At 43.8% G+C, this 25,679-nt stretch overlaps 1 protein-coding gene and 2 long non-coding RNA genes across 7 annotated transcripts in view; 2 read left to right on the top strand and 1 right to left on the bottom strand.

Moving 5' to 3' along the window:
- The window catches only part of LOC307205047, a 40,169-nt gene extending 26,126 nt beyond the window's left edge, over window positions 1-14,043 (bottom strand). For both annotated transcript variants that reach the window (XR_013833812.1, XR_013833813.1), the window contains exon 1: window positions 13,907-14,043. This is a non-coding gene — a long non-coding RNA (uncharacterized lncRNA). The remainder of the gene's footprint in view (window positions 1-13,906) is intronic.
- Window positions 6,617-7,193, top strand: LOC307205096. Its single transcript, XR_013833862.1, has 2 exons — window positions 6,617-6,683; window positions 6,987-7,193. It is a non-coding gene; the product is annotated as an uncharacterized lncRNA (long non-coding RNA).
- Window positions 13,949-25,679, top strand: part of MYRF (myelin regulatory factor) — a 99,292-nt gene continuing 87,561 nt past the window's right edge. For all 4 annotated transcript variants that reach the window (XM_079956218.1, XM_079956216.1, XM_079956217.1 and 1 more), the window contains exon 1: window positions 13,949-14,117. In XM_079956218.1, the coding sequence (XP_079812344.1) occupies window positions 14,072-14,117 (46 nt within the window). In that variant the 5' untranslated portion in view covers window positions 13,949-14,071. The remainder of the gene's footprint in view (window positions 14,118-25,679) is intronic.

The raw sequence follows: 25,679 nt of genomic DNA, 5'->3' as shown, positions 1-25,679 counted from the left end.
AATCTAGAACATCAGTGTTTTCAAGAAGTAGCCAATCCTTCAACCAGCAGAAAGCTGCTGATTCATAGTACAACTTTAAGTCTGGCAGGGCAAAGCCCCCGATTTTCCAAGCCACTCAGTCCTTCTCCATCAGAATACCAATAATAATAATAATAATAATAATAATAATAATAATACCCCACCCATCTGGCCAGGCCTCCCCAGCCACCCTGGGTGGCTCCCAACAGAATATTAAAATCACGATAAATCCCTTCCAAGTCCTGGAGCAGTGTAGGGAAACCTCTGAGGAGGAATTAAAGGGGCTCTCGGCTTCAACAGTGGTCCATTTCGATCAGGATTTCCCTACTCTACTGTCTGGTCTTTAAGACAAGGGAGGAAAGCATTGGAGCAGCTATGCACTTGAGCCACTCCAAACCACTCTGGCTCAGCAAGCAAATGAATGAGGGCAAGCAGGAATCCTTCAGGGCCCAGGATTTCTCCAAAGGCTCCAAAGGATATGCTTCCTCAAATTTCTTGCTTGACTTGATTTTAAAAAATAGTATTCCACTACTCTGGCCAATACTAAGACTTTCACAGTGGCTAATAAAGCCACCATGTATCAAAAACACAAAATATAACAAATATCTTAGGAACGATACAAAAACAGCAAAACAAAAAATAACTGGAATTGTATAACGTAATATTACATTTTACATACTCCCCTAGTTTGGAGCAGGGGGTCAGTTTATAGCCCTCTTCACATGCTTCATACTACTCTTGCAAAAAGGTGACATGGATGCAAAGGGGCTCACCATTTAGCATTTATCTCACAGTTGCACAACCCGTCCTGGCCTGTCACTTGTTGCCAGAGAACCACTGAAGTGGGGAACCTTCACTTACAGATGGTACCTAACACCACAGAAACTAGCATTGATTCGCTCAGGAGCCTCACCAAAATGCTGGAGAGGCTGCACCTCCACAGGCACATACCTCCACATGTGGTATATGGTATTAGAAATCACCCTAGAACTGGCCCTACTGAATATCTTCCAATATAACAATGCCCACTTACATTATAAGGAGCTCATAACCCACTTACTCTCAGCAGCCAGAAGCATCATAGTCAGACACTGGAGAGAACTGTCAGGAGTAAACATGGACCAATCGTATCAAATAGTATGAAAAACAGCCTTGCTAGAAAAACTAACAAATAAACTGAAACTGACACGGGGACAAATAGAAGATGCCTTCACTCTGGTATGGCTCCCCTTAATAATAGTAATAGTAATAATAATAATAATAATAATAATAATAATAATAATTTATTACTTATACCCTGCCCATCTGGCTGGGTCTTCCCAGCCACTCTGGGTGGCTTCCAACAGGAGATTAGAAATACATTAAAACATTAAAAAACTTCCCTAAACAGGGCTGCCTTTATCACATACACAGCCCAAAAGACAATGACAAGAATCTGCTGACAGCATACGAATCAATCTGGCTAACCTGATCCAAAAATCCACCCCCTCACACACATAAACAAATCTCACTACCGCCAATCAAGACAACCAACCACACCCTAAGCCAACCCCAACCTCTCTCACCGCCAAGGAAATATAACAAGCGAATAGTAAGAGAACCCATACAAATGACGCTGTCACAAAACCCCACACGTGCACTTAAGTAGAAGAAGCAATATCACCCCACCCACCGCCCCCCTCCACCTCTTTTCTTCCCAACCTAATACTGCATGCAACACTAATGTCTTAGAATCATAGAATCATAGAGTTGGAAGAGACCACAAGGGCCATCGAGTCCAACCCCCTGCCAAGCAGGAAACACCATCAGAGCACTCCTGACATATGGTTGTCAAGCCTTACAGCAAATGAAACTGAACTGTAGAAAACACAACTTGAAAAAGAGACAATGCACGTATTTTTGTAAACTAAGAAATCTTTTATAAAAATTAAATAAATAAAAAGTGGGGAGCCTTTTCTACCTGTGCAGGTTCCCTGTGCCATTTAGAACTCTGCAGGCCCTTTGCAGCCACCCACTCTCTGCACAAGCAATATTTATTTACTTGTTGGATTTATAAGGGCAACCTTCACTGAATGATCCTAAGCTGGAACGCGATAGCAACACAGCAAATGCTGTGGCCGGGTGTAAAAAACAACCAACTACAATAATAGTAATAGTAATAATTCCCCATTAAAATCTAAATATTAAAACCAGTAGGAAAACAATGCTCAAGTGGCAGAGCAGAGGGCTTGCAAAGAACAGAAAAACCCTAACAAACTATCTCAGAGGTTTAGCAAGAATTCAAAGCAACCCTCCTGCTGTGTCTGATATCTGAATGAGCAGAATGATAGAAAAGAATGACAAAACTCTCAGTGGCATATGCCATACTCGCATTCTATAGATTCATTTGCACATTGCTGTTTTATTATATGGGAAGCATATAAAGAATATCAAAAGAGAACTGCTGGACAGATGCTCAGGGTCTCTCTGGTCTAGCATCCTGTCTCCAATTGTGGGCAGCTAGATGCCTCTGAAAAGCCTGGAACAAGGCATTTAAAAAGCAGTTTCCCCTGGTTGCTTGCTAGCAGCCACTAGTAATCAGAGGCGTACCACCTCTGAACATGGGGAGCGGCACTATGACTGGAAATGAGGCTAAGTGCTGCAACCCTCAGGGTTACTTTGCCCATGGCAGTTTCACTATTTGGAGATAATAATGCAGATGTTCAAAAACTTTAGTATGTGATACGGCCCTCTCCGTGCCATGGACTGCAAATGTGACAAGTACTGATCATATTTCTTCTTGCAAGCAGGTGGCGCTCTTTCCTTCTGCTGCGGCTGTTCTCTGCATGATCACACCGCATTGTGCTTCTGCCCATGCGATTTCCAAGAGCTCAGAGGCTAGGTATATTAATGGTACCATTAATAGTATGATCCTTCAGTTTGTCACTTCTGGATGTTGTCAGTGCAGCAATGAGAACAAAAGCAAGCAGTTTTAAAAATGTACAGTGGTGCCTCGCAAGACGAAAAGAATCCGTTCCGCGAGTCTCTTCGTCTAGCGGTTTTTTCGTCTTGCGAAGCAACCCTATTAGCGGCTTAGCGGATTAGCGCTATTAGCGGCTTAGCGGCTATTAGCGGCTTAGAAAAAGGGGGGGGGAGCGAAAAAAATTGCAAGACTCGCAAGACGTTTTCGTCTTGCGAAGCAAGCCCATAGGGAAATTCGTTTTGCGAAGCGCCTCAAAAACGGAAAACCCTTTCGTCTAGCGGGTTTTTCATCTTGCGAGGCATTTGTCTTGCGGGGCACCACTGTATTTCACTTCTGACCAATGAGGTGCTGGTGATTAGCTAAGGAACAGTAGGCATTCAAATATTGGCCTTGGTGCCACTTGCAAAAGCAACATTCGGTCGCAATGAACCAGATGCATGAACATTGTTTACTGAAAGCTTTCTCTTGCCTTAGCTATTCTCTGGCTGAATTCCTGTACATCGCCATGGTAGTTTTTTCTTAGCAATACACAGAACTAAATAGGCATACGTAGTGAATCTCAAGTAGAAACTGGACATTTCAGCTGTGAGGCTAACTTTTCTTAAATGCCCAAGAGCTCTTCTTCCAAGCATGTCTGTGTGAGAGGCTGGGCCAACTGTGAGAGAGACCAAAATATAAGACCAGGGGTGGGGGGACTTGCAGTTATCCGGTTTCCTGGCTACAAACTACTTGCAAGTGTTCTGCTGCTGAACACCAGCTTGTGAAATGATGCAAAAACACTTGTCATAAACAAAATACACCTAATTCTGAAAACTGCACCTTTTCACATGTGTTAGGCAGCTTTGCTGGTACAAAGAATAATAAATTCATGGAATTATAGAGCTGGAATCACATTGGTCAAATTTGCATTTGATGTATGTAATGTCCAGTGCCTCACAATTATAGGAGCAGCTTTTTGCAGTTAACTGAAGAGTCAGTGGGAGATTTATCATGTAAAAACCACAGGATGTTCCCAGAATCTTGCAGTGACAATGCAGATGCTGATATCAGGTTGAGTTACAGAAAATTGGTGTTAAAATGGACATAGTGACAAGAGATCTATAGAGAAGACACCCTGTCCTTTCTGAAGGATATGTGGGATAAAATTTAGGTAGATAATTAGTATAAAGTTGCCTGTTACTGTGGAAAGCAGACAAAAAATATAGGTAGCCACAATGATCCATTAGGGAAAAATCCCACAAGCATCAATATGGTAATATCTTTTTCAAAAGCCAATCAAAATGTCCCCAAGTTGTGAGCCAGCTCCTGAGCTCCTGGGACTCTCCCTTAGGCTTGACATTAAAACAAAACAGGGGCAGCAACAAAGGGGTGGGGAATGTGGGAATTATGGTATTACCTAAAGCCTGGAGTTTTCAACTGTATTTAAGATAGGCTGAGGGAGAAGTGACACAGATATAACTGGAGGACCCTCACCACATGCAAGGCAGGTTGCAGAATGCAGGACTGGGACCAAGCAGCAACAACAGCTGCTCCTTTATTTCTTAAAATATAAAATCTAGTTGTTCCTCAGTCTCTCATGCTAACACATAATTTCAAAGACATAGTGGGCACCAAGGTGTGTGACAACAAACTGGGAAGGAGGCCTGGGCAGGCCTCAATTTATCCCCTGGGGAGTGGGCCCAAGTGATGCCTGTTAGCCAGTTGGGCCCGCCCTCTGGGGAATTGCTGCCTATGCTTGCCTGCAATTGGCCGATCTGCAGGCAGGCTGCAATCCTCCTTAGTTTGGTGTTCCCAGGCCGCAATGCTGCCTGACCGTTAAAGGTAAGCCAACTTCCCACTGACTTTAATTAAGATCCTCAAATGATCACTCCTTCTTGGGGGGGGGGGGAGGAAAGACTCCCAAAGAATGGAAATAATTGGATGTGCCAGACCATTGTACCTAATTTCATATCATCAAAGTTCGGAGAAGAATAGTTGAACTTTAAATATGCATATTTAGGAGCCCTACTGGTAGAAAAGCATATTGTTGCATTTCTCTGTAAACCTTGGCACCAGTTCTATAAACAGAAGGGTTGCCTTTGGCACAAGGCAGATTTCACCAGCTTCTCAGTAGTTACTACCGGGGCTGGTATGATACAGGTGGGTCAATCAGCCTCAGGAGAATAGCAGGTGGTTCTCTCTCACCCACACATCCATAAATGTTGGCATCATTCATCAGGAAGAGAGCAATCTTGGCTGCAAATTACATAAATGTTGTTGCAACGACAGCCAATAAACCCAATAAAATGTCAATGACCTAGGAGTGAACAACTTAGTGGTTTTAGGGTATTAAGGCTACCTGCTGCATCAAATGATGACAAAATGCATCTTCCCTCATACGTATTATCTGATAATAAGGAGAATGCTGCATTAACATTGCTTCATACAAAGAAGCCCCGAAGCAGCTTATTGTGGCAAACATATCTGGCATCTCAAGACTCAGTAAAGGACCGGGGGGTGGGGGAGAGGCTCTGCTGTGTCCCAAACGCCCACACTCCTCCTGCATCTGCTATGTGGTTCTATTACTGTCACACATCACACAAAACTGAAATTGGTGGAGCATAAGGGCGCCTGTCTCTGCTGGATTCTGGCCAGTGTCTCTTTCGCAGCCAAAATGTTGTTATCATTGACCGTTTCTAATCAGAGCCATAACTCACGCTTTATAATGAGAGACTTATTCTTTACATCTGTTTACTGGTTTATTGTCCAAGCAGAGGAAAGCCCTGTATAAAACTTCAAGGAACTCCTCTGTCTTGAGATGCAAGATCCAGATAACTGCAAAATATGTGTCACATGGATACCCCTGGTGTGCAGGATTTTTCTTTTACAAGCTGCTGCCACGGGGAGCCCTGAGCAGAATCGAGATCATGGCACTGGGGCAGAGGGAGCTTTGCCCTTGGTTCCCCATGCTATTATAATCCTGGTCAGAGTTGGTCCCTACAGCTGCTGTTCTCCATCGGAGCACAGCAGCTCTGGGAGCTTTGGCTGATGACTAATGTTGCACTCCAGGGTCAACCACATTGAAAATGCCACGTGTTATTTGGCCCTTAATGTTTTATGGGGAGGGGCCACCACTCCACCTTGCATGTAGAAGGTCCCAAGCTCACTCTCTGCCATATAACAGAGAAACAAAAAAAGCATTTCAGGTAGCAAGGCTGTGGGAGACCATCACCTGACATCCTGGAAAACCAGAGCAGTCAAAAGAACAGACAATTCTGGGTTACCAGGCAAATAGTCTGATTTAGATTCAAATAAACACAAAAGAGTTCCATGATTTCCCCCTCTGTAGTTTGTTTTCGTTTTGGCTATTATTTCAGAAGCCAATAAAAGACATGGAGCCAGATTCAACTACAGTGATACCTCAGGTTACATACGCTTCAGGTTACATACACTTCAGGTTACACACTCCGCTAACCCAGAAATAGTGCTTCAGGTTAAGAACTTTGCTTCAGGATGAGAACAGAAATCGTGCTCCGGCGGCACAGCAGCAGCAGGAGGCCCCATTAGCTAAAGTGGTGCTTCAGGTTAAAAACAGTTTCAGGTTAAGTACGGACTTCCAGAACGAATTAAGTACTTAACCCGAGGTACCATTATACAGTGGTACCTTGGTTCTCAAACGCCTTGGTACTCAAACAACTTGGAACCAAACCCTGCAAACCCAGAAGTGTTCTGGTTTGCGAACTTCTAGATCTGTCAGTGTGCCAGTAGAAATAATTAAAGCTAGAATGCTAAATATAGAGAAGAACAAGGCTTGCTGATCAGGGATGAGCATGGTTTCTGCAAAAGGAAGCCCTGCTCCAAGAATCTTTAGAATACTTTTAAAATATCAATAAACATGTGTACAGCCATGATGTTTGGGTGCAAAGACTCAATTTTTGGAGGGCAAAGTTCCTTACTTAAATGTTCCCTGGGAAACTACAGCCATAGGATGCAGATAGGCTTCTTTTTTCTTTTCTCCTTATGACAGTCTCACATTTTTATGGCCCTGGGTTGCAGTGTGAGTGTCGTTTCCCCTACATTCAAGGGAATTAAAGACTTCGTTTCACGGATTCATAAAGAGAACAGAAACCAGCTGTTACATCCCCCCATTTCTTGATTTGGGGAAACATTTGGATATGGTAGTACTGAATTCGGTTTTGTAAATGGAATAAACCAACAAAAATGTTTTGATTCCTCCCCGGCTGCCTGAAATGTGTCTCTATGAAGGGCATGGGGAGGGAAGAGGAAGGGAAAGGGTAAAGGATAACAATTGTCTTAACAGAAAGAGTTGGGGTGGTGGGGCAGGGGGGGTTAGAAAAGGCTGCTGAGCTTTTGCTTTCCAATCCTGAAAGAATAGTCCTATTACTCTCCCCAAACCTCAGCCCCCTCTCATTCTCTCACCCCCTCCCTGGAGAAGAATTGGTCACTGCACAGCTGTGCAAGAGAGAAAAATATATTTATATATATAAGAGAATCTGCCATTCTGAATTGGTTTGTGGGGCTGGACAAAACCTCATTGTGTGCTTTATCTGCCCAGAAGAGAATGGGCCCACAGTCTTTGCCTGGCAGGGCCTCTGCCTTTGGTTAACTGTGGTCAGATAACTGTAACTTCATTTAGATACTGTAATGTGTGTGTGTTTGAGGCATTATATTATTGATTGTGAGCACATCTGGAGAAAAAGAGAAATATTAATCCTCTCCCTGCCTGTTCAGAAGAAAAAAGGGAGAAAGTTTAGAGGTTTTGCAAACCCAAGTTAAAAATTAAAGTCTGTAGCAATTTCCCCCCTCTTCCTTCCCTTCTTTTTTTTGGAAATATATATCTGAATAGATTTGACTGACAAAGATGCACCATTAGGGAGATGTCTCTGAAAAAAACTTGGACCCAATGCTAATTGCATTGATTCTAAACCTATTTACTCGGAAGTTACTTGCAGGGAATTTACTGGGACTTACTTTCTACCATAGCAAGCACGCTTGCATAACATCTATGCAGAAGTGAGTCACCAGATTCAGCAAGGCTTATCTGAAACAGAAGGTAGAACATTCAGCAATGAACACAATAAGACATTTTGAAATCATTTTTGTTTTCATTGTTTTGTCTTTTACCTGTATTTCCACACATGCTATTTGCATTTAGTAAATTAGAATTAGAATTTCCTCTATGGAAGTTGCATGATACACACGGTAATGTCCTTTCTTTGAGTCATTTCTCTCAACAATGTAAACTTGATTTCAGGTTAGACTTGTGATATAAAAGTTTGGGTGCCCTATTTGCTAAGTAAACCCTTTGCCACCACTGAACTGAGTACAGTATGGACTTTTACAGTATTACTCTGTGTTCAATGCATGTCAGTGTAAGGTTGTTTTGCTTCCTATCTCAATATTTGTATTTGTAAAATAAAATTACTTCAGCAAGGCCCTTATACCATATTTTGGCTTGGATTCGAAACCACCTTACCCTTGGAACACCCTCCTTTCAGATGTCAAAAAGATAAAGAACTACATAACTTTTAGAAGACGTCTGAAGGCAGCCCTGTATTGGGAAGTTTATAATGTTTGATGTTTTGTTATGTTTAGATATATTCTGTAAGCCACCCAGAGTGGCTGTGGAAACCCAGTCAGATAGGTGGTGTATAAATAATAAAATTACTTTTTTACAGTATTATTATTATCATCTCATCAACACAGCACCATAGAAGGTGATAATCCCATTCTCCATGTTGAGTTTTGTGGTGTTCACATGCATTTCATGAGTATTTCTTTCCTGCCTACTTGAAGTGGCTTACAATATACGGAAAATATAATAAAACAGACAAGAGCTACAAAGAATGGTTGGAAGTATTTACAAGTTTCTACCCAGGCCTTAGTTATTTTCATTGCTACTCTGCTTCTGAATCTCTGAGTCACAACAGATCTCTGAGGAAACAACTGTGATTCATAAATGGATGTCAGAGCAGCCAGTTCTTTGCCTCTCACAGGCCGGGGCTTCTTCATGCGGGCTGTGGCTGCTTCTGTGTCTCTTTGCAGCTTCTGGCTCTGGGAGCAGATTCAAGAAGCACTGGAAGAGCAAAGATATGTTTTCAAAGACATGTGTGCATATGACATGCACATGTACATAGTAGAGTGTCAGTGTTCAGCCCTAGCCAGACCTTAAATGTCAGAGAAGTGGAGCAGGACCCTCCAGTAGATCACCATGCTGCCAATGACCACGAAGAATCAATGTTTCCAAATATCCCTGCTTGAGAGCTAGAGGTCCCTACAGCAGTTGCCTGGGTTACTGGTCAGCACTGTCTCTCTGTGTCTCTGCTTCTCCCTATCTCCAATTTCTCCAAGAGCAGAGGAGTCAGAAAGTCAGGCAGAAGCTTCAGAGCTGTCTCTAAAGTTCCTAGTTAGTAGCACATAATACTACTTAGATGTCAGGGGTAGAACCCATAGAAGCACCTGCCCAGATGAGGGTCTGGCTGTTAGTCAAGACAGAGTGAAGACTCCTACATAAATTCCTATTCTGAGCTGCTTTGTTGCTGAAGCAACAGCTCCTCCCAAAGCTGCAGCTTTATTGAACTGAGGAAACAGACATGGAAGCTCTTAGCTTCAGCAGAATTTGTAGAGTATTTTTGTCTCCATTTTGCTTGTTTATTAAGTCACTGGTTTATGTCATTAACTTACAACAACTTGAAAAAACCAAGAAATAGGGAAGGAAAAGAAGTCAGATCTGAAAGAGAGGAAATGTAAACTTTTACAAACTTTTAAAACCTCTATAGATTCATATAGTCATCGAGTTCTGACTTGAAATTGTCCAACAATGGCAACAACAAAAAGGCTGCCTCATTCAAAATTAGTTTGTAGTTGTATCTGCAGGTCATTCCAAAGTATGGGCTGCAATAGTTGGCTCCACACCCTGAAAAACTATTTTGCACCTGGCTGTGGTTGATGGACCTCGGGGTTTTGATGTCTTTCCATATGCACTTTCTTGTGGCTTAGATGCCATGGCTAGTTCAGTAACAGACAGAAGTGAAGAGCGCCCGTCAGTCTTCTCTTCTCCAACCCAGCTCCTTCAACCATTTCTCATAAGGCTTGATTTCCAGATCTTCTTGGTCACCCTCCTCTGCACATGTTCCAGCCTGTCAATATGCTTCTTAAATTGTGGTGCCCAGAACTGGAGATACAATAGCCATCTTCAAATATCTAAAGGGCTGTCACACGGGAAATGGAGCAAGCTCTGGAGGGTTGGACCGGAACCAATGGATTCAAGTTACAATAACAGAGATTCCTACTAAACACCAGGAAGAGCTTTCTGACAGTAAGAACTATTTAACAGTGCAACAAACTCTCTTGCAAGGTGGTGGACTCTCATTCACTGGAGATTTTTAAGCAAAGGTTGGATAGCCATCTGTCAAGGATGATTTAGTCTCTTCCAGGGTCTCTGTGATTCTATGTGAAGGTGAGTCAAAACAAGAATCCTGTAAGTTGACCCCCTTGTCCTGAAAAAGAGCTCTCCATTCCGCCTCCCCCCCCCCAAAAAAAATATTCTGGTGGTGAGATGATCACATGAACAAGGGTGAAAATGTTCCCTCCCTTTAAAGTGACAACCATCAGTGTAAAAGATAGTTTATTGCCATAAGGGGACGGATTATATTGTTGTGCTGATGTGGAAAAAATCCCTTTCACCTTCAGTGGGCAATGAATCAGAGGGGTGGGGAAAGAGGAATGTGGTGTGGGTTTTCTGGAGATACAAACTGTCCTTAAAATTCTGAAGGTCATCAGCCTTCAGACACTAGCCATGTATTAAGATTTGAAGGAGGAACTGAAGGGGGTTGTGGGAGGCAGATCTTGACTTGCATCTATGTAACAGAAAGTGCTCTGAGCTATTATTAGGTACCACAATTGCTGTACCAAACTGACATCTCATGCTAGTGCAGCAATTCATAGCCAGGCTGGACATTGGTTGAGTAACATGCAATTGTTTCTACTTATCAGAGCTGGAGGAAAGTAAAATATGCACGTGTACCTGCCTAAAATGTTGCTCAAATTCATTTTAATCTTTAGCTATTTTTTTATTAGCACAAGATGTCAATGATTAGAACCTCTAAAATGTAACTTCTGAAGAAACAATTGGCTGTAACCTGTGGAAGTGAATACAGCCACATGTATGTTTACTTAGAGAAAATCTCACTTCGTTCCATGTAAGAGGGCACGGAAATGCACAACAAGACTTAAAAGGCTGCAATCCTAAACTCACTTAGTGGTGCTCTCTGGATGTTGGAGAGTGCCTCCGTCCAAAGTTCAGGGGTGATGGGAACTGTAGTCCAGGAACATCTGGAGAACATCAATTTGGCTCCTTCTGTACCAGGAAATCAGTCCCATTACCCTTCATAGGTCTTACTCTCAGGTAAATATAATGTGTACATTTACCTGAGAGTAAATGTGCATTGCCTGCAAGACAACTACTCCAATATAATTCATTAAATTCCTAAAATAATACATAAAATTTATCAAGTTCTAAGGAAGCTTTTATTTGAAATCCTATGCCTGGAGGGTAAATTCTTTCTAGTATTTGGCAGTCACTTCCAAGTACAGTGGTACCTCAGGTTACATATGTTTCAGTTTACATATGCTTCAGGTTACAGACTCCGCTAACCCAGAAATAGTGCTTCAGGTTAAGAACTTTGCTTCAGGATGAGAACAGAAATTGTGCTCCGGCGGCGCGGCAGCAGCAGGAGACCCCATTAGCTAAAGTGGTGCTTCAGGTTAAGAACAGTTTCAGGTTAAGAACGGACCTCCGGAACAAATTAACCCGAGGTACCACTGTACTGTATTATATTTCTAAGGTCACCACAAACTATTTTACAAGTGTATGTGAAAACTAAAGGTAACTTATGAATTCATCAAACCCAGGTTTGCTAAATCACATCCTCTGGGAGGCTGGGTTTCGTGGTGGCTCTCTTTACAAGCTGAGTAGCAAATACAGATATGCCAGTGTGAGTGACCCTAAACTGTAACTCTTCTTTATTGTCTGCCTTCTGCTCACCCTGTTTGATTGGGCCAGTTGCTTGTTTGCTCTGTGTGTGTGTGTTGTGGCCATGTCGATTCTCCCAAGGCAGCTTTCAATACCATCAACCATACGGGTACGAATGCTGGATGTGTGAATGTGGGCAGGATGCCCCATAAGACCCTCCTCCCCCCATGCTGTTCATGGACAAAAGTCTCCCTCACTATCACAGCTGTGCAAGATTCAGTTTATATACTGCCTCTCTCCCAAGGCGGCTTACAACATTTTAAAAACATCATTACAAAATATAAAGTAATAAAAACAAACTAGCTTCCTGAAGTAGAAAGATAGTACAAAAAAGAGTGGCAGATGAACTATACTGAGATGGCAATACTGACAGGAAGAATCAGAAACCAGGAAGGTCTTTCATAAAGAAGAAGGAAAGTTTATAATTTATTTGAAAAACTACTGCAAACAATTACATACATTGGTAGGATTGACAGAAAACTTGTAGCAAAAATTTGAACTATGGAATGACAAAGGATTTATAAGAATAGAGTTATGAAAGAGATGCCGAGGGGAAAATCATTATATTAAGATCCACAAGGGGGGGGATCAAAGGGGATTATATGTTTGTTTATGTGAAATAAAAATGCAAAAAATAAAAATAAAAAACAAACTAGCTAAAAAGAGTAGTTAGAATACAATAAAACACAGAGCATTATGATACCAATCGGAGAGAGGAACCTCGAGTGCAGGGTGGCTAAATGTGGCCCTCGGGTCCTATCTGGCCCTTGGAATGCTCTCCAGGCCACAGCCTGTCCTGGCCCTACTTCACACCCTCTTTGAATGTTTTTGCCTGGATGGAATGTGTCCTTCAATGATGTCTCTTGTTTGAATGGAGGATAGAAAAAGATGTGCAAGATTGTGTGGAAACTATCGTTTACTGTACAAAGTTAAAATTTACATTAGTTGCTCTATGCACTCTTGCTTCTAGCCCTCCCTGCCCACCACTGACAGACATATGCCCCCCCCCAAACGAATGCAGTCCTTGCGCCGGCAAAGGTTTCCCTCCCCAGGATTAAATGATAGTTACATGCATACATTTTTGACTCAGAGCTACATCATATATTCAAAGCACATCCTGACACACATTAAGAGCATATGACTCCCCCCCAAAAAAAAACAATATTGGGAACTGTAGTTTGTTAAGGGCACTGGGTGCGAAGGAAACTACAGTTCCCAGAACTCTTTGGGGGAAGTCATGTGCATTGAATGTCCGAACTGAATGATCCCTCTCTCAGATATCCGCGTGTGTTCCTTACACAAAAATGTGGCAATCTAGACCTGCCGCTTTCCGGGCCACTTTTGCCTATTCCTCTGAGCGGCGCCCCGGACCTAATCGTACCCTTGGGGGAGGGGTGGCGCCGCGGGGCAAGGCTTTAAGGCGCTCCCACTTTGGAACTGGAAAGGCGTAGTATAAATCCTTCGAGGAATAAAGAAGCCAATAAACAAACCTTCGGCGGGGGGGGGGGGGAGAGGAAACCCCATGCCCGCCGTAACCCTGCTGAGGCTCTCGCTGCTCGGCGCGCCCTCTAGCTTGGCCCCAGGCAACGCCAGCTCCGGCCGGCGGAGTTGCAGGAGCCCTGGTGGCGGCCGCGAGAGGAGCGGGAGGCGGCGGCGGGGAGAAGGGGCGGAGGGCGTGAGGGGAGAGGCCGGGGCGTCCGCACAGAGCCAGAGCGCAGCAGCGGCAACAGCAGCAGCAGCAGCCCGCCGAAGTTGAGCGCCAAGCGGCGTGGCAGAAGCCGGTGCGCGGCGGCCGCCGGGGAAGGCTGCTGGGGGCGCGTCTCCCCGGGGGAAGCGCGCCGGCTCCTGAGCGGGAGGAAAGGGAGCGAGCGAGAGAGAGAGGGCAGACTCACCTCAGCGCAAGCGGGTCAAGCGGGGCCACAGCCCGGGCAGCGCGGCCGACGGCAGGGTCACTTGCGAGGCGCGCGCTCCGTTCCACTGCTCGGGGCGCCCTGGCCGGGGGGATGCCCCCCTGCGGGCTCGGAGACTAGCCCGGCCGCTTGGTGCATGGCACAGCTATGGAGGTGGTGGACGAGAAGGAGGCTCTGCGGCGCTTCTTCGAAGGTAGGTGAGCGCCAAGGCGGCGCACGCGGCGCGACGGGACGCCGAGCTCGACGCCCGCGCCGTTCCTCGTTCCCCCTCGAGCGGCGTTGTTTATTCGGAGGTCCGCCGCGAGAGCTGCCCCGACGGCGCCGCGTGCCCGCCGACGGCCCCCCTCAGCGCGACGCGCGTCGGGCGGCAAAGTTTTGTGAGCGAAAGGGTGCGGGGACTTCTCTGAACGGCAGGAAGTTTTGACGAAGGGGCTGTTGTTTTAAAAAGGGTTTCAAAAGTTGTGACGCCGCAAACTTCCCTCCAAAGACCGAGGGCTTCCCGTCGTGGCTCTCCGAATGAGGGATCCGGGTACCGATTCTGCCCCCAGGCCAAAGAGTTGTTGCCCTAAAGTTATTTTCTCTTTCTCAAAACACACACATAAAGTTCACTTTTCTCTCTCACTCAGAAAGGTACTTTCCAGACTTATTCAAAACTGAGAGTAAGAATCCTGTGGTGGTCATTGTCAGTAATAAAAAGATAGATGGATGGAGTAAGAAGACTCCACGAAGGAATCTATATCACACGTTGCAAGTACCTTTTAGAGCTGATCTTGTAAATGCTCCTGTTTGCTGGTGTGCAGGTGTCCTGGGAGCCATACAGAAATGGGTTGAGGAAGATGTGAATTGGACACATATTGAAGCTTTCACAAAAGCAGTTCACAACAAAAGGGGGGGGGTCGTTGCCAAATTGTGTGATAAATTCCAGAGAGGCACATGTGTCATAAGTAGTTGTGTGAATTGTCCTCAATCTCTGCCTCTCAGACAAAGAGGTCTTCCAGACATAAGCCAATGAGATGCCCAACTTCTTCTAGTTCAAGGCCTTGTTCATGGCTCTGCCTTCATTACCTTTCCCCAAGGGCGTAGCCATGTTAGTTTCTTGTAGCAAAAGCAATCCAAGAGTCATACTGTACCTTATTATTCACCCTCCCACCATGTATTCGTAACATCCCACATTGTGTCTTTGTCATGAATTTTAATTGTTAGCAGCTGTTTGGAGTACCAGTCTCAGCAGAAGAGCAGTTTATAAAAATAAATAAATGCCACCCACTAGTACAAAGCAGGGAACTGGTGCCTTTTCCTGTAGCACACTGCCAGCTGCCACAGGTGAAATATCGGCATGAACCTATTCTCCATTGTGTACATGGGAGTACATGCATCAGACACATTTGTCTCCACTTTTTACAGTATTTGTCTACACTTGAAAGGCGTATTCCTAATATATATATATTTTAAAGATATGTGAGGGCCAAACTGCATGTTACATGAGAGGGGGTCATGTGTTTAGATCGTCTGGGTTTCCCCCCATTTTTATAATGCACCTGGGAACTTCTAAATTGATTGGATTTGTGATCTCTGATTAGAAAATGAGATGTTTGACCCTTTCCCTGTTATGGTTTCACAAAATAAGTCCCACCCAACCCCCCCTCCCTCCCTGAAGCTGCTATTAGTCCCCACAGGAGAAAAGTGTGTTATCGTTGTTGCTGCTCTGAAAAGCCAACAGCAGCCTGGAGAGTGGTGGCTTTCATTAACCATTCAGTAAAATGTTAAAGTCTTGAACTTGAGCATTGGTTTTTTAGAAGGGAGCACAATGCCTGTTGCCTTTGGGAATCCTTTCCCAGTTTTTCTCTCTCCTCTTCGTATATCCCCAACATCACTTCCCTTATTTCTACATTTGTGTTCTGTGTTTCCTATTTTCAGTCCTGTATCCATCTCTTTTCTGTAGTTTCCCCAAATCTGTGATTTTTCTTGCTTTTCTTCCTCTATAACCTTTCCATACACCTTTTTATTTGTGGTTCCAGACTAACTGGCGAAACTGCCTTATTTTTTACTAATGATGTTCCCTTTGCACATCCCCAGATGTGCTGAAATTCTGCATGTCAGATCTAACTACCTTTACCTATTGCACATAGGGATATTATCCTACACAATTAATTATTAAGACATGCCCAGTACACTTCTGTTGTTGACAGGCTGAATGGCAGTATAATCTTCCACGGACTTAAGGGTCAGTTTAATACATTGATCAAGCCTGGGATTTGACATCACTTTGTACTCTTCCTTGCTTCCGAGAGTTAAGCACACTAATGATGTTGCCAACGTCCTCACATGCTGTGATGTGGCAGATTAACCTGAATGCAGGTTTATGTAGAAGTGGTAGAGTACAGTAACAAAGCTGTCTGTGGAAGCATGTAGAGCAGACCTTACGGGTCCACAAACCCTAAGCATGTGCTGAAGTCATAGCTGCCCTTCACCAGATGACCTGTGTGTAATTGTGAACTGACGTAGCCTAGTAGCTAAGAGTGCAATCTAATAAAGCCCCTAGTTCAAATCTCCATTTTGCCCACAGACTCACTGGGTGGCCTTAGCCATGCCTTTTATTCTCTCATCCACAGCCTCCCGTCTTCACATAGGGATGATAATACTGGCTTGCTGTACAGGTCTCTTGTAAACATTGCTTAAGATAAAGTGTTGTGTGACTTTCTCTCAACCCTTGCAGTTTGGTGCAGTGTATAAATACAATTATATAACGAAGATTCAGCCTCAAATGAAAAAGAAATTTCACGTTTATGAACAAATTTTGCAACAATTCTTAATTTTGAGTCCCCTCCTTAAACTTGTGTGGTTTGGAAGGACTCGAGGCTGAAACAAAACCCCATCAGTGCAAGATGGCTTAATACCAGTAATTAAAAATGAACGTAGTCTGTATCCTCTTCCATCTTCTGTTTCCCACCATGAAGCCTCCTTTTGCCTGAAATGCTTTAACATGTGAGTAGTGAAGAGTTGTTGAATTGATCTTTATTAAATGACAGACTGACATGCAACAGACTAACAAGGCTAACCCTCTGGAATTTATTAAAAGGGACTGTTTTTATGTCCACTTAGCTAGATCGGCAGTATGTAGCTGTGTTTTTAGTTTGTCTAATGCTTAGGCACACTTCATAGTATCAGCTCTTCCTGACTCTTGTTTTTGTGCCTATTCAGCCTAGCAGTAATAGTGCCTAATTTTGAAAGGGGCTACAACAGGGGTCAGCAACCTTTTTCAGCTGTGGGCCGGTCCACCATCCCTCAGACCATGTGGCGGGCCGAACTATATTTTTTTTTGGGGGGGGGGGAATGAACGAATTCCTATGCCCCACAAATAACCCAGAGATGCATTTTAAATAAAAGGACACATTCTACTCATGTAAAAACATGCTGATTTCCGGACCATCCACGGGCCGGATTTAGAAGGCGATTGGGCTGCATCCGGCCCACGGGCCTTAGGTTGCCTACCCCTGGGCTACAGCTTTGTGCCAGGGAGACATTTGGCAGATATTGCTGCTTGCCCAACAAAGAAAACGGCGGTGGGTTGTGTGGAAATCCTTAAAGTAGTATTTGAGGGAGAACTTTATCAGGTGAAGCTTTTTGCCTGAAATGCAAATGTTTCTAAACATTCAAACTCAAATTTTGGCAGCCTTGCCTCAGCTGAACTATCTTACAGTGCAATCCTCTACCTGCCTACTCTGAAGTAAGTCTCATTGAGTTCCATAGGACTTACGCCCAGGTGACTGGGTATAGGATTGGAGACTTCATGTTTTGATTAGTTCCTTTTATCCACCTGCTTTCAGAGACCGTGACTGTCAGTTACATCTTCCTGATTCTACTTTCTAGGGAAATGAAATTTGACAAAAGCTACTCTACTATATTTCTCTTCCAGTCTTGCTGATGATTGAGCTTCTGACAAGTAGGACACTTTTTAGTCCCTGCAAGTTGTGTAATTTCCCTTTGTGAGTGTGTAAATTTCATAAAGGTTTGGAGGATGGTTTCTTTATTTCCTATGCATTGTGTTTACATTTGATTTGAACAGAGTCTGTAGCTATACGATAGGTGAAGATGTGAAGGAAATGCTTACCAAAAAAGGAACATTTTGTAGTCTAGGTAGGGAGCTCCTGATATGGATTGTTTGCCTTCTATGCCTGCTGTCTTACTCTAATCTTCTCAGGTGGTTGATTTTCCAAAATCTTGATATCTTGAGTTAGTTCAGAATCCCTGAGAGATGGTATTGGGAGTTCTATAGCATGCATTCAGACAAATGTATACTCCTTGTAGCTTGCGAGTTTGCTCACAAATGATGTTTGAATTGGGTTTTATCTGTATTGTGAATATAAAGATTACATTGGCTAGAATGTACACTTGATTTAGAAATGGCTTCTCTTGTGTTTGACCTCACAAGAACAACATCCACGAAAAGCTTTTTTGGTATGATGTCTGAATCCATTTTGAGTTGATCTGCAAGTTAAAGTGTTGTTAATGATATATATTTGATGCCTAAAATGCAACTTTAAAATATATCTAAAAGATGGGGAGCTTATATTGATTTGACTTAAGAATAGCCACGCGAGGTCAGACAAAAAAATGGTCAGTCTATGTCAGCCCAGCAGTTAATTCCCTGCCTCTCCTACTAATGTTAGCCAAGTCGAGATAGTTAAGAAAGATTTAGCAGGTATAGCAAGCATGTTCATTATCAGCTCTTCGGGCTTACATCTTCCCCTTGCCCATCACAGAAAGATTATAAGCAGCATTGGGGGTTTCACACACTCACTTTCACTCTCTCATGCACTTCCTCAATGTGGATAGAGGTAAACACTCAAGCTGGAAGATTTTATGGCAGGGGAAGCTAATATGGTGTCCTTCAGATGTTGACAAATGCCAGGTCCCTTGGCCTGAAAGCGAGATAAGTGCCGCAACCCCATAGTTGTCTTTGACTGGGCTTAACCATCTAGGGTGGGGTGGGGTTGGACTCACAACTCCATCAGTGCCGGTCAGCGTGGTCCATGGTCAGGGACAATGGGAGTTGTAGTGAGAAATGTCTGGAGGCAATCCCCCCCTCTTTCCTACTAAATCAGGCTTCTTGGATAGTCACTGGAGATCTGACCATTTCAATGAATATTAAGTGGGTACATGCCTAATAGCACAATTCCCACCCTGTGCTTGAAATCTGGAATTGAGTTACTGGTACAAACCACCTTTTCAAAGTGCTGAGACTTGGGAGTGGGGGGATGGGACAGATCACTTAAACAAACATGGAGGTTGATCATCTTTACATTAGCAAGCAAGGCAAACAAAGGTAAGTTTATATGACTGTTTTCTCAATAATTTAAATAAGTTCAGCCCAGAGAGAGCTCTGTCTTCCTTCTCCTCCTCCCCCATGAGATTGCATACTGACAATGCAGGAGAGCCCAACCCTCTCTGCCCACCCCAGCTATTCAACTTCTGTGGAGTTCAGCTTTTAAACACCAGAAGCAAATGGAGGCCTTTGTGTTGTTGCAAGTAAGGCTCCCCTCCGAGATTGTGAATTGCTTGGAAGGTAGCGCATATATATATATATATATATATATATATATATATATATATTCCATCTATACAATTTTTTTAAAAAAATTAAAAATATATTTTGAAAACAGAGGAAGCCAATGAGGCGACCTCCAGATGTTGTGGTCTGCAAACCCTGTCCCCGCTGGCCATAGACCACTCTGGCTGAGGCTGATGGAGTCCAACAACATCCTGAGGGCACCGTGTTGACTACCCCTGGCCTTAAGGACACAAGAGACCTGCTGGATCAGACCAATGGCACATCTAATTCAGCAAACCCTGTCCAACAGCACCCAATCAGAAATGTCCAGGAAAAAAACCCGTGCATCCTGTGAAGGCTGTTGCCTTCCCAATCTAGGAATTGTTACTAAGTGATATACCACTTCAGAACATAGAGGCCCCATTTAACCACTGTGGCTGATAGCCATTGATTTGGAAGATCCCTTCACTTCTTCAACACACGATATAAAACACAACATTAATACATTAATCAAAAATAAAGCAGCATAAAAATGAGATGAGGCAGGTAAAAAACAACACTTAGAAACACAGCAAGTACAAGGTGTAGGAGAGAAAAAAAAGAAGTAATTCCAGACTCAGAAAGGTATTAGTTTCAGCACAAGGTAAGCTTCCCTAGAGAGGTGTTTCAAAATTGTGATGCTCTAATTGAAAATACTGTCTTATATGCCCCTGCTTGTCTAAACTCTTCATGTCCCCTCACGCTTGGAGTAGTTTCTTACCACATAAGCTTGCCTGGTTAGTAGCCAGTCCTTGGGGTAGTCTGTTTCTGAGTAGTTAAGGGTGTTAAAAATTGAGATCAGCACCGGGACTTGGGTTTGAAAATGGGCAGTGAGTCAGTGTGTTTGTTTTAAAACTGGAAAAATGTGTTCCATACTATTTGTATCAGTTAGCAATTAACTGTGTAGTTTTTGAACTGTTTCCAAGGGCAGCCCCATGTACAGTGCATTGTGGTAATCCATCTGAGATGTTACCTGAATGTGAAGAACTTTGCTCAATCTATCTTTATCCAGGAGAGAGCATAGCTGGCATGCCAATTATAACTTCATGCCATCAAGGCTCCTTGGTTCTATAAGGGTAAGACCAAATTTATAACACTTTGATTATGAACCTGGTCCTTAAGGATGAGAGGAATAAAATCTTACCCAGTTTTGGTCAGCCATCACCTACTGGCACAGGTAGAAAGAAGGCTCACCAACAACATCTCTTAATTGAGCTTCAGTTTATTGGTCCTTTTTCTAGTCTGCTAATGATTCCAGACATCAGTTTAACACTGTTGTTTTATCCTCTATGAACATAACTACGTACCAAATTAATCTAAGCTTGTTGCTGTTGCTACATTCTGTGACAATTTCATAAATGAGCTGTGCTTAGTGTGAAATACTGACAATTAGATATAAGATATGTGATTTTATGCTGCAAATAGTGTTTTAAGGCACATTCTGAAATCAGTAATGTCCACTCCCATGAGAGAATTTACTCTCCCTGCTGGATGGAGCACCTCCTGATACCTTACTGAGAAAAGGGGTTGTTTGTTTGTTTGTTTGTTTAGACGGGGCAGTGTTCAAAATTCTTATTTATAGTAAGCGTTAAGGTTTAGGAGATTCTAGCATTACAACGGAAAGCTTCCTCTCTAATTATCAGGATGTGGTCTGAAGGCACCTGAGGCTGAAGCTAAGAAGGTCTAGGTCTGGTCAGTGTCTGGATGGATAACTGGCCTGGTGACCACATGTGCACTGTCTTGGGCTTCATGATAGAAAGAAGGTGGTATATAATACAAGAAAATAAAATACTATTATGGACTCATGAATGGTCTGCTCTTTTGTGAGTAGGGTTATAGATTTGGGCATCACTACTTCTGGTTGCAGGGATGTGGGTGGCACTGTGGTCTAAACCACAGAGCCTAGGGCTTGCCAATTGGAAGGTTGGCAGTTCGAATCCCTGCGATGGGGTGAACTCCCGTTGCTCGGTCCCAGCTCCTGCCCACCTAGCAGTTCAAAAGCACGTCAAAGTGCAAGTAGATAAATAGGTACTGCTCCGGCAGGAAGGTAAACGGCATTTCCGTGCACTGCTCTGGTTTGCCAGAAGCGGCTTAGTCATGCTGGCCACATGACCCAGAAAGCTGTCTGCGAACAAACGCCAGCTCCCTCAGCCCATAGAGCGAGATGAGCGTGCAACCCCAGAGTTGTCCACGACTGGACCTAACAGTCAGGAGTACCTTTAGCTTTACCTTTAGCTTTACTTCTGGTTGCAGAGCAGTACAACCAACATACTGTGTGGCGAGGAAATATTTATTTCACACTGGCTGTGTTTTAGTATTTTTGCCTGCCTAAATTCTTTTTATTGTTTTAGAGAACCACCCCAGAAATAATTAAATATATTTAATCGGTTCCCTAGAAATGGAATTTTCACCACATCTAACCCTACAGTAAGCAGTTCATTCTATGCCATTTAAGAATTAAGCTTCTTTCCAATACCTATATGTATATTAGCACAGGTGGAATCCATGTATCTTTGAAGGCTGATGGTCCTGTGGGCAGGGAAGGATTGAGTGTAAGGAGGAAAGATAGAGGGATATAGGTATCTCGGTATCTGAAGAAGGCTTTGGAAAGATCACTGAATTATAGCTGGAAAAAGGTCTGATTCTTACCTGCTTGTGTGGGTTGCTTGGGTGACTTGCTAATGGGATAGATATTTTTTACCTTTAGACTGGGGCTGAGGGTGTGACCTCTAGTTCTGTGAATGTTCATCTCTTTAGATAAATAATCTCCAGTCTTTTCCGGCCCAGGACTCTCCTTTAAATCCATCCTGCAACATGAAGCCAACTGTTAATGTCTGTTTCTCCTCCTGGTCACCTCAGGGGTGTCCGATTCTGAGGAAGATGGTGTTCCTGTATCTTTAACTGGAATTCCTTCAAGAAGGAATTTTGGCAAATGGAGCCTGTGATGCAGAGGTATAAAAAATGTACCTGCTGAAATATCCTCTCTTAAACAGCATTTACAAGTGCAATTGTTGTCGTCATCCGCCTGTTCCGAGAGACAATGGAGTGTGCCCCTGAAGGTGAAGTCAAACTGCTGTGTTAGCAGCACTGAAGTAACCTCCCCAAGGCACAAGCCTGGGCAGTGTGTATGGGGGTCCTGGACTGCCTAGGCGACAAGACCTGCCCCCCCCCAGCCTCGCTGATGTGGTCCAAAGGAAAGCAGAGCAATATTTTTGGTGCCAGCTTGGCTGCAGGAGTTGCGGAAAGGAAGCATACAAGACGCCATCCAACTGCCTTAAGAACTCCACTGTGGATTTGTGTAGGAGTTACTCCTTAGACTTTTCTTTTCCTGAAGATATCCTGCAAGGCAGTGTAGATTTAGGATCAGAGTTTTCCTTCTCCTAGATGGCCTACCTTCCCAGGTTGATGAGCCCCATCTGCCCCTCACTTCCCTCTATAGCACATGCAGAAACTGCCTTCTTGACCATTGGACCTTCTATTGGTTTCATCCTCTCAATCTGCTGCAGCCTGTCTTTGCATGTAGGGACCCTAAAGAAAATAGTTGTGGAGGGTCTGGTGCATGGCACAACACCAATACCCCAGATCAGGGAAGAGTAACCTGTTACTGGATTCCAGCTCCCATCATGCTGGGCTGGGGCTGATGAGAGTTGAAGTCAAGCAATATTTGGAGGGTCACAAGTCCTGTATTCCTTCTCTATATAGTATTGATACACAACGTGGCTCAGCACAGAATCCTTCATTGTCTTGTTCACTCATTGCCAGAGAATAAGGGCTTGCTGTTCCAAGTACAAATAGCAAGAGGCAAGAAAAAGATGAAGGTGAGAGTAATTTCAGTGTTGGGGCAAAATGGAAATGAACAAATTACCAGAGGAGTAGAGTTAAATGTATTGATGTCACACCGACATACATGGAATGGCTTCCCCACATTCTTCTGTTTTCTAGATAGCGGAGAGAGTATAGATCAAGATATTTCTGAGATCTGAAAACAGTGTTGGCCATAGCATCTTAACTCAGTATTCTGGTTTCGGATTAGCTAAACTTTGGGGAGTATTTACTGGCATATTGCCTAAGTTTAGATGAGGTCGGTGGGGGGAGTCATAAGAGAAGGAATGTGTGCAGAGGTTAAAAGTGGTGGGTTTGAGGCTTTTTCACAAGGAAGGTAAAGCACTTAATTTCAGTCTGTCCGTGCTGTTCAGGGAGTGTTTACATAGAGCATTTGTATTTTATATCAAAGAGAAGGTGGAGAGTATTGGGGGTGGCGGGGAGAGGGGGGGAGAGAGAGAGAGAGAGAGAGAGAGAGAGAGAAAAGCACTGCCTGACCCTTGGCTGGCATTCTCTGAAAACCCTACCTTCCTCTCCGCCTAACACTCACGTAAAGGAAACAGTTACAGCAGAGCTTAGCTATTCGGGATCCCTCTCGCTCTCTTGGCTAATTTATGAGATAAGAGGTTGTTAAAGAATGTGTATCAGGAAAGATGTGCAGAGCAGCTTAAAAAGAAGAACAAACGGTGTATGGGGGGATGGAGTTGGATGAGTAGCTTGGCAACTCTCTGAAAGCTTTAATAGGGTAGGGAGAGAGGGGCGCTGGAGACGAGGTAGAATAAGAAATTCCAAAGTTTGTAAAACTAAAGGGTTTCTGCAGCGCTGTTGCAGCCAAGAGTCAAATGTACTGGCTAAATACAAAGGAGTCAAGTCTCTGTTCAGCTGGTGGAAATGAAACCCAGTTCCTTCCATCAATGGCATGGGGAAAATAGTGCTTTATAGCAGTCAAGAATCTTGGCACTTCAAAGCCATTTGCCAAGTGTAAAAGTTGCTAAAGCACCTGCATTCATGCACACCGTCATTCCTGCTCAGGTAGTTTCCTGTAACTTTGCTGTTGACATTGCTAGTTTCTTCTCTGTGGGGCCTGGAAGTGTCTGAGAAGGGCGTATGTTACAACAGAAGTATGTTATCGGTGTGTGAAGGAGAGTGTTTGTATTGGTGAATGTTTTAAGGCAGAGTGTGAGTTTATTTGCAGAGTCATTTGGGTATTTTAAGGATAGTTATATTGTGATCTTTTTACTGTAGGGATTTTGTCTGGCGATCTTAACTTCTACACTGCTCTGAGTCCTAAACTCAGAACTGCAGTCCTAAACCTGTTTGCATACATCGCAGTGAGGTCAATAGATTTGGAAGTATGTGCTTTTAAAGCAGAGGTAGCTGGCTCCCAGGTTGGGGACCTGACCTGGTTTCACAAACAAACTATTTTGCTCCCATAAGACCCAACCTGTTTTGGCAGTGGCAACAAAAAGAGAAAATAAGTTGGGATGGGATGGGTAAAGCCCTGCACCATGATGGAATGCAAATAGCCCTGACCCTGGTCATTGGCCTGATCATTTGAGCAGAGAGCGAGTGATAATCCCCCCTCCCCTAATCTGCTTGGATCAGCTGAGGAGGGGGTCTGTTTGGCTGTAGGGTAGCCACACCAACTTTTCTTGATGCTCCCTGTTGACATGCAGTCCCTGAAGGCTTGGCCCTTGACCTGCAGCCCTTGAACAAGCCATCCCTGTTTTAAAGAGCCACTGGTCTTCTGCTGCATCATAGAAACCACAGGGACCAGCCCAACTTCCCACAGAGCAAGACAAATGCTTCCCGAATCTCATTCTTCCATCCAGATCAAATGTGGTGTTGGAACAGATGCTACAGAAAACTCCAGTGCTGGAAGCCTGTTTGCCCACATGGTGCACTGTTGTCATTGCCCGTGACCACAGCTGACTTGGAGTCATAAAGCCAGCGTGATCCTGACAACTCTGAAGTACCCTTTGTTAGCAGCAAAGGACTAAGTTATCCCCTCCTGAAACCAGGATGTTAAGAGATCACACCACCCACCCATGATCACCACTAATTGTGTTTTGAGGGTGGGCTGTTGTGAATCCACCCTTCTCTCCCTGGCAGCATCACTTTGATGAATCAAATGTACAGCCTTTCATATCCGCAAGCATGTGAAAACCTTGGCAGGACATGCTGTTCAAAGATGGCACAGAGTAGCCAATTCTTGTTTAGTATATGGCAGGTTTCTTTTTGGCCTGGTTCCTCCCCCAGTCTTTATCAAGACTAGTTAATTCTTCACTTACCCAGGAGGAATGTTTCCTTTAGGAACCGAGAGTTTAACAACTTCATTCTGTA

This window comes from Podarcis cretensis, assembly GCF_951804945.1.
Source record: "Podarcis cretensis genome assembly, chromosome: 1".
In the NCBI taxonomy this organism is placed as follows: Eukaryota; Metazoa; Chordata; class Lepidosauria; order Squamata; family Lacertidae; genus Podarcis; species Podarcis cretensis.
This window is presented reverse-complemented; position numbering and strand designations above follow the sequence as displayed.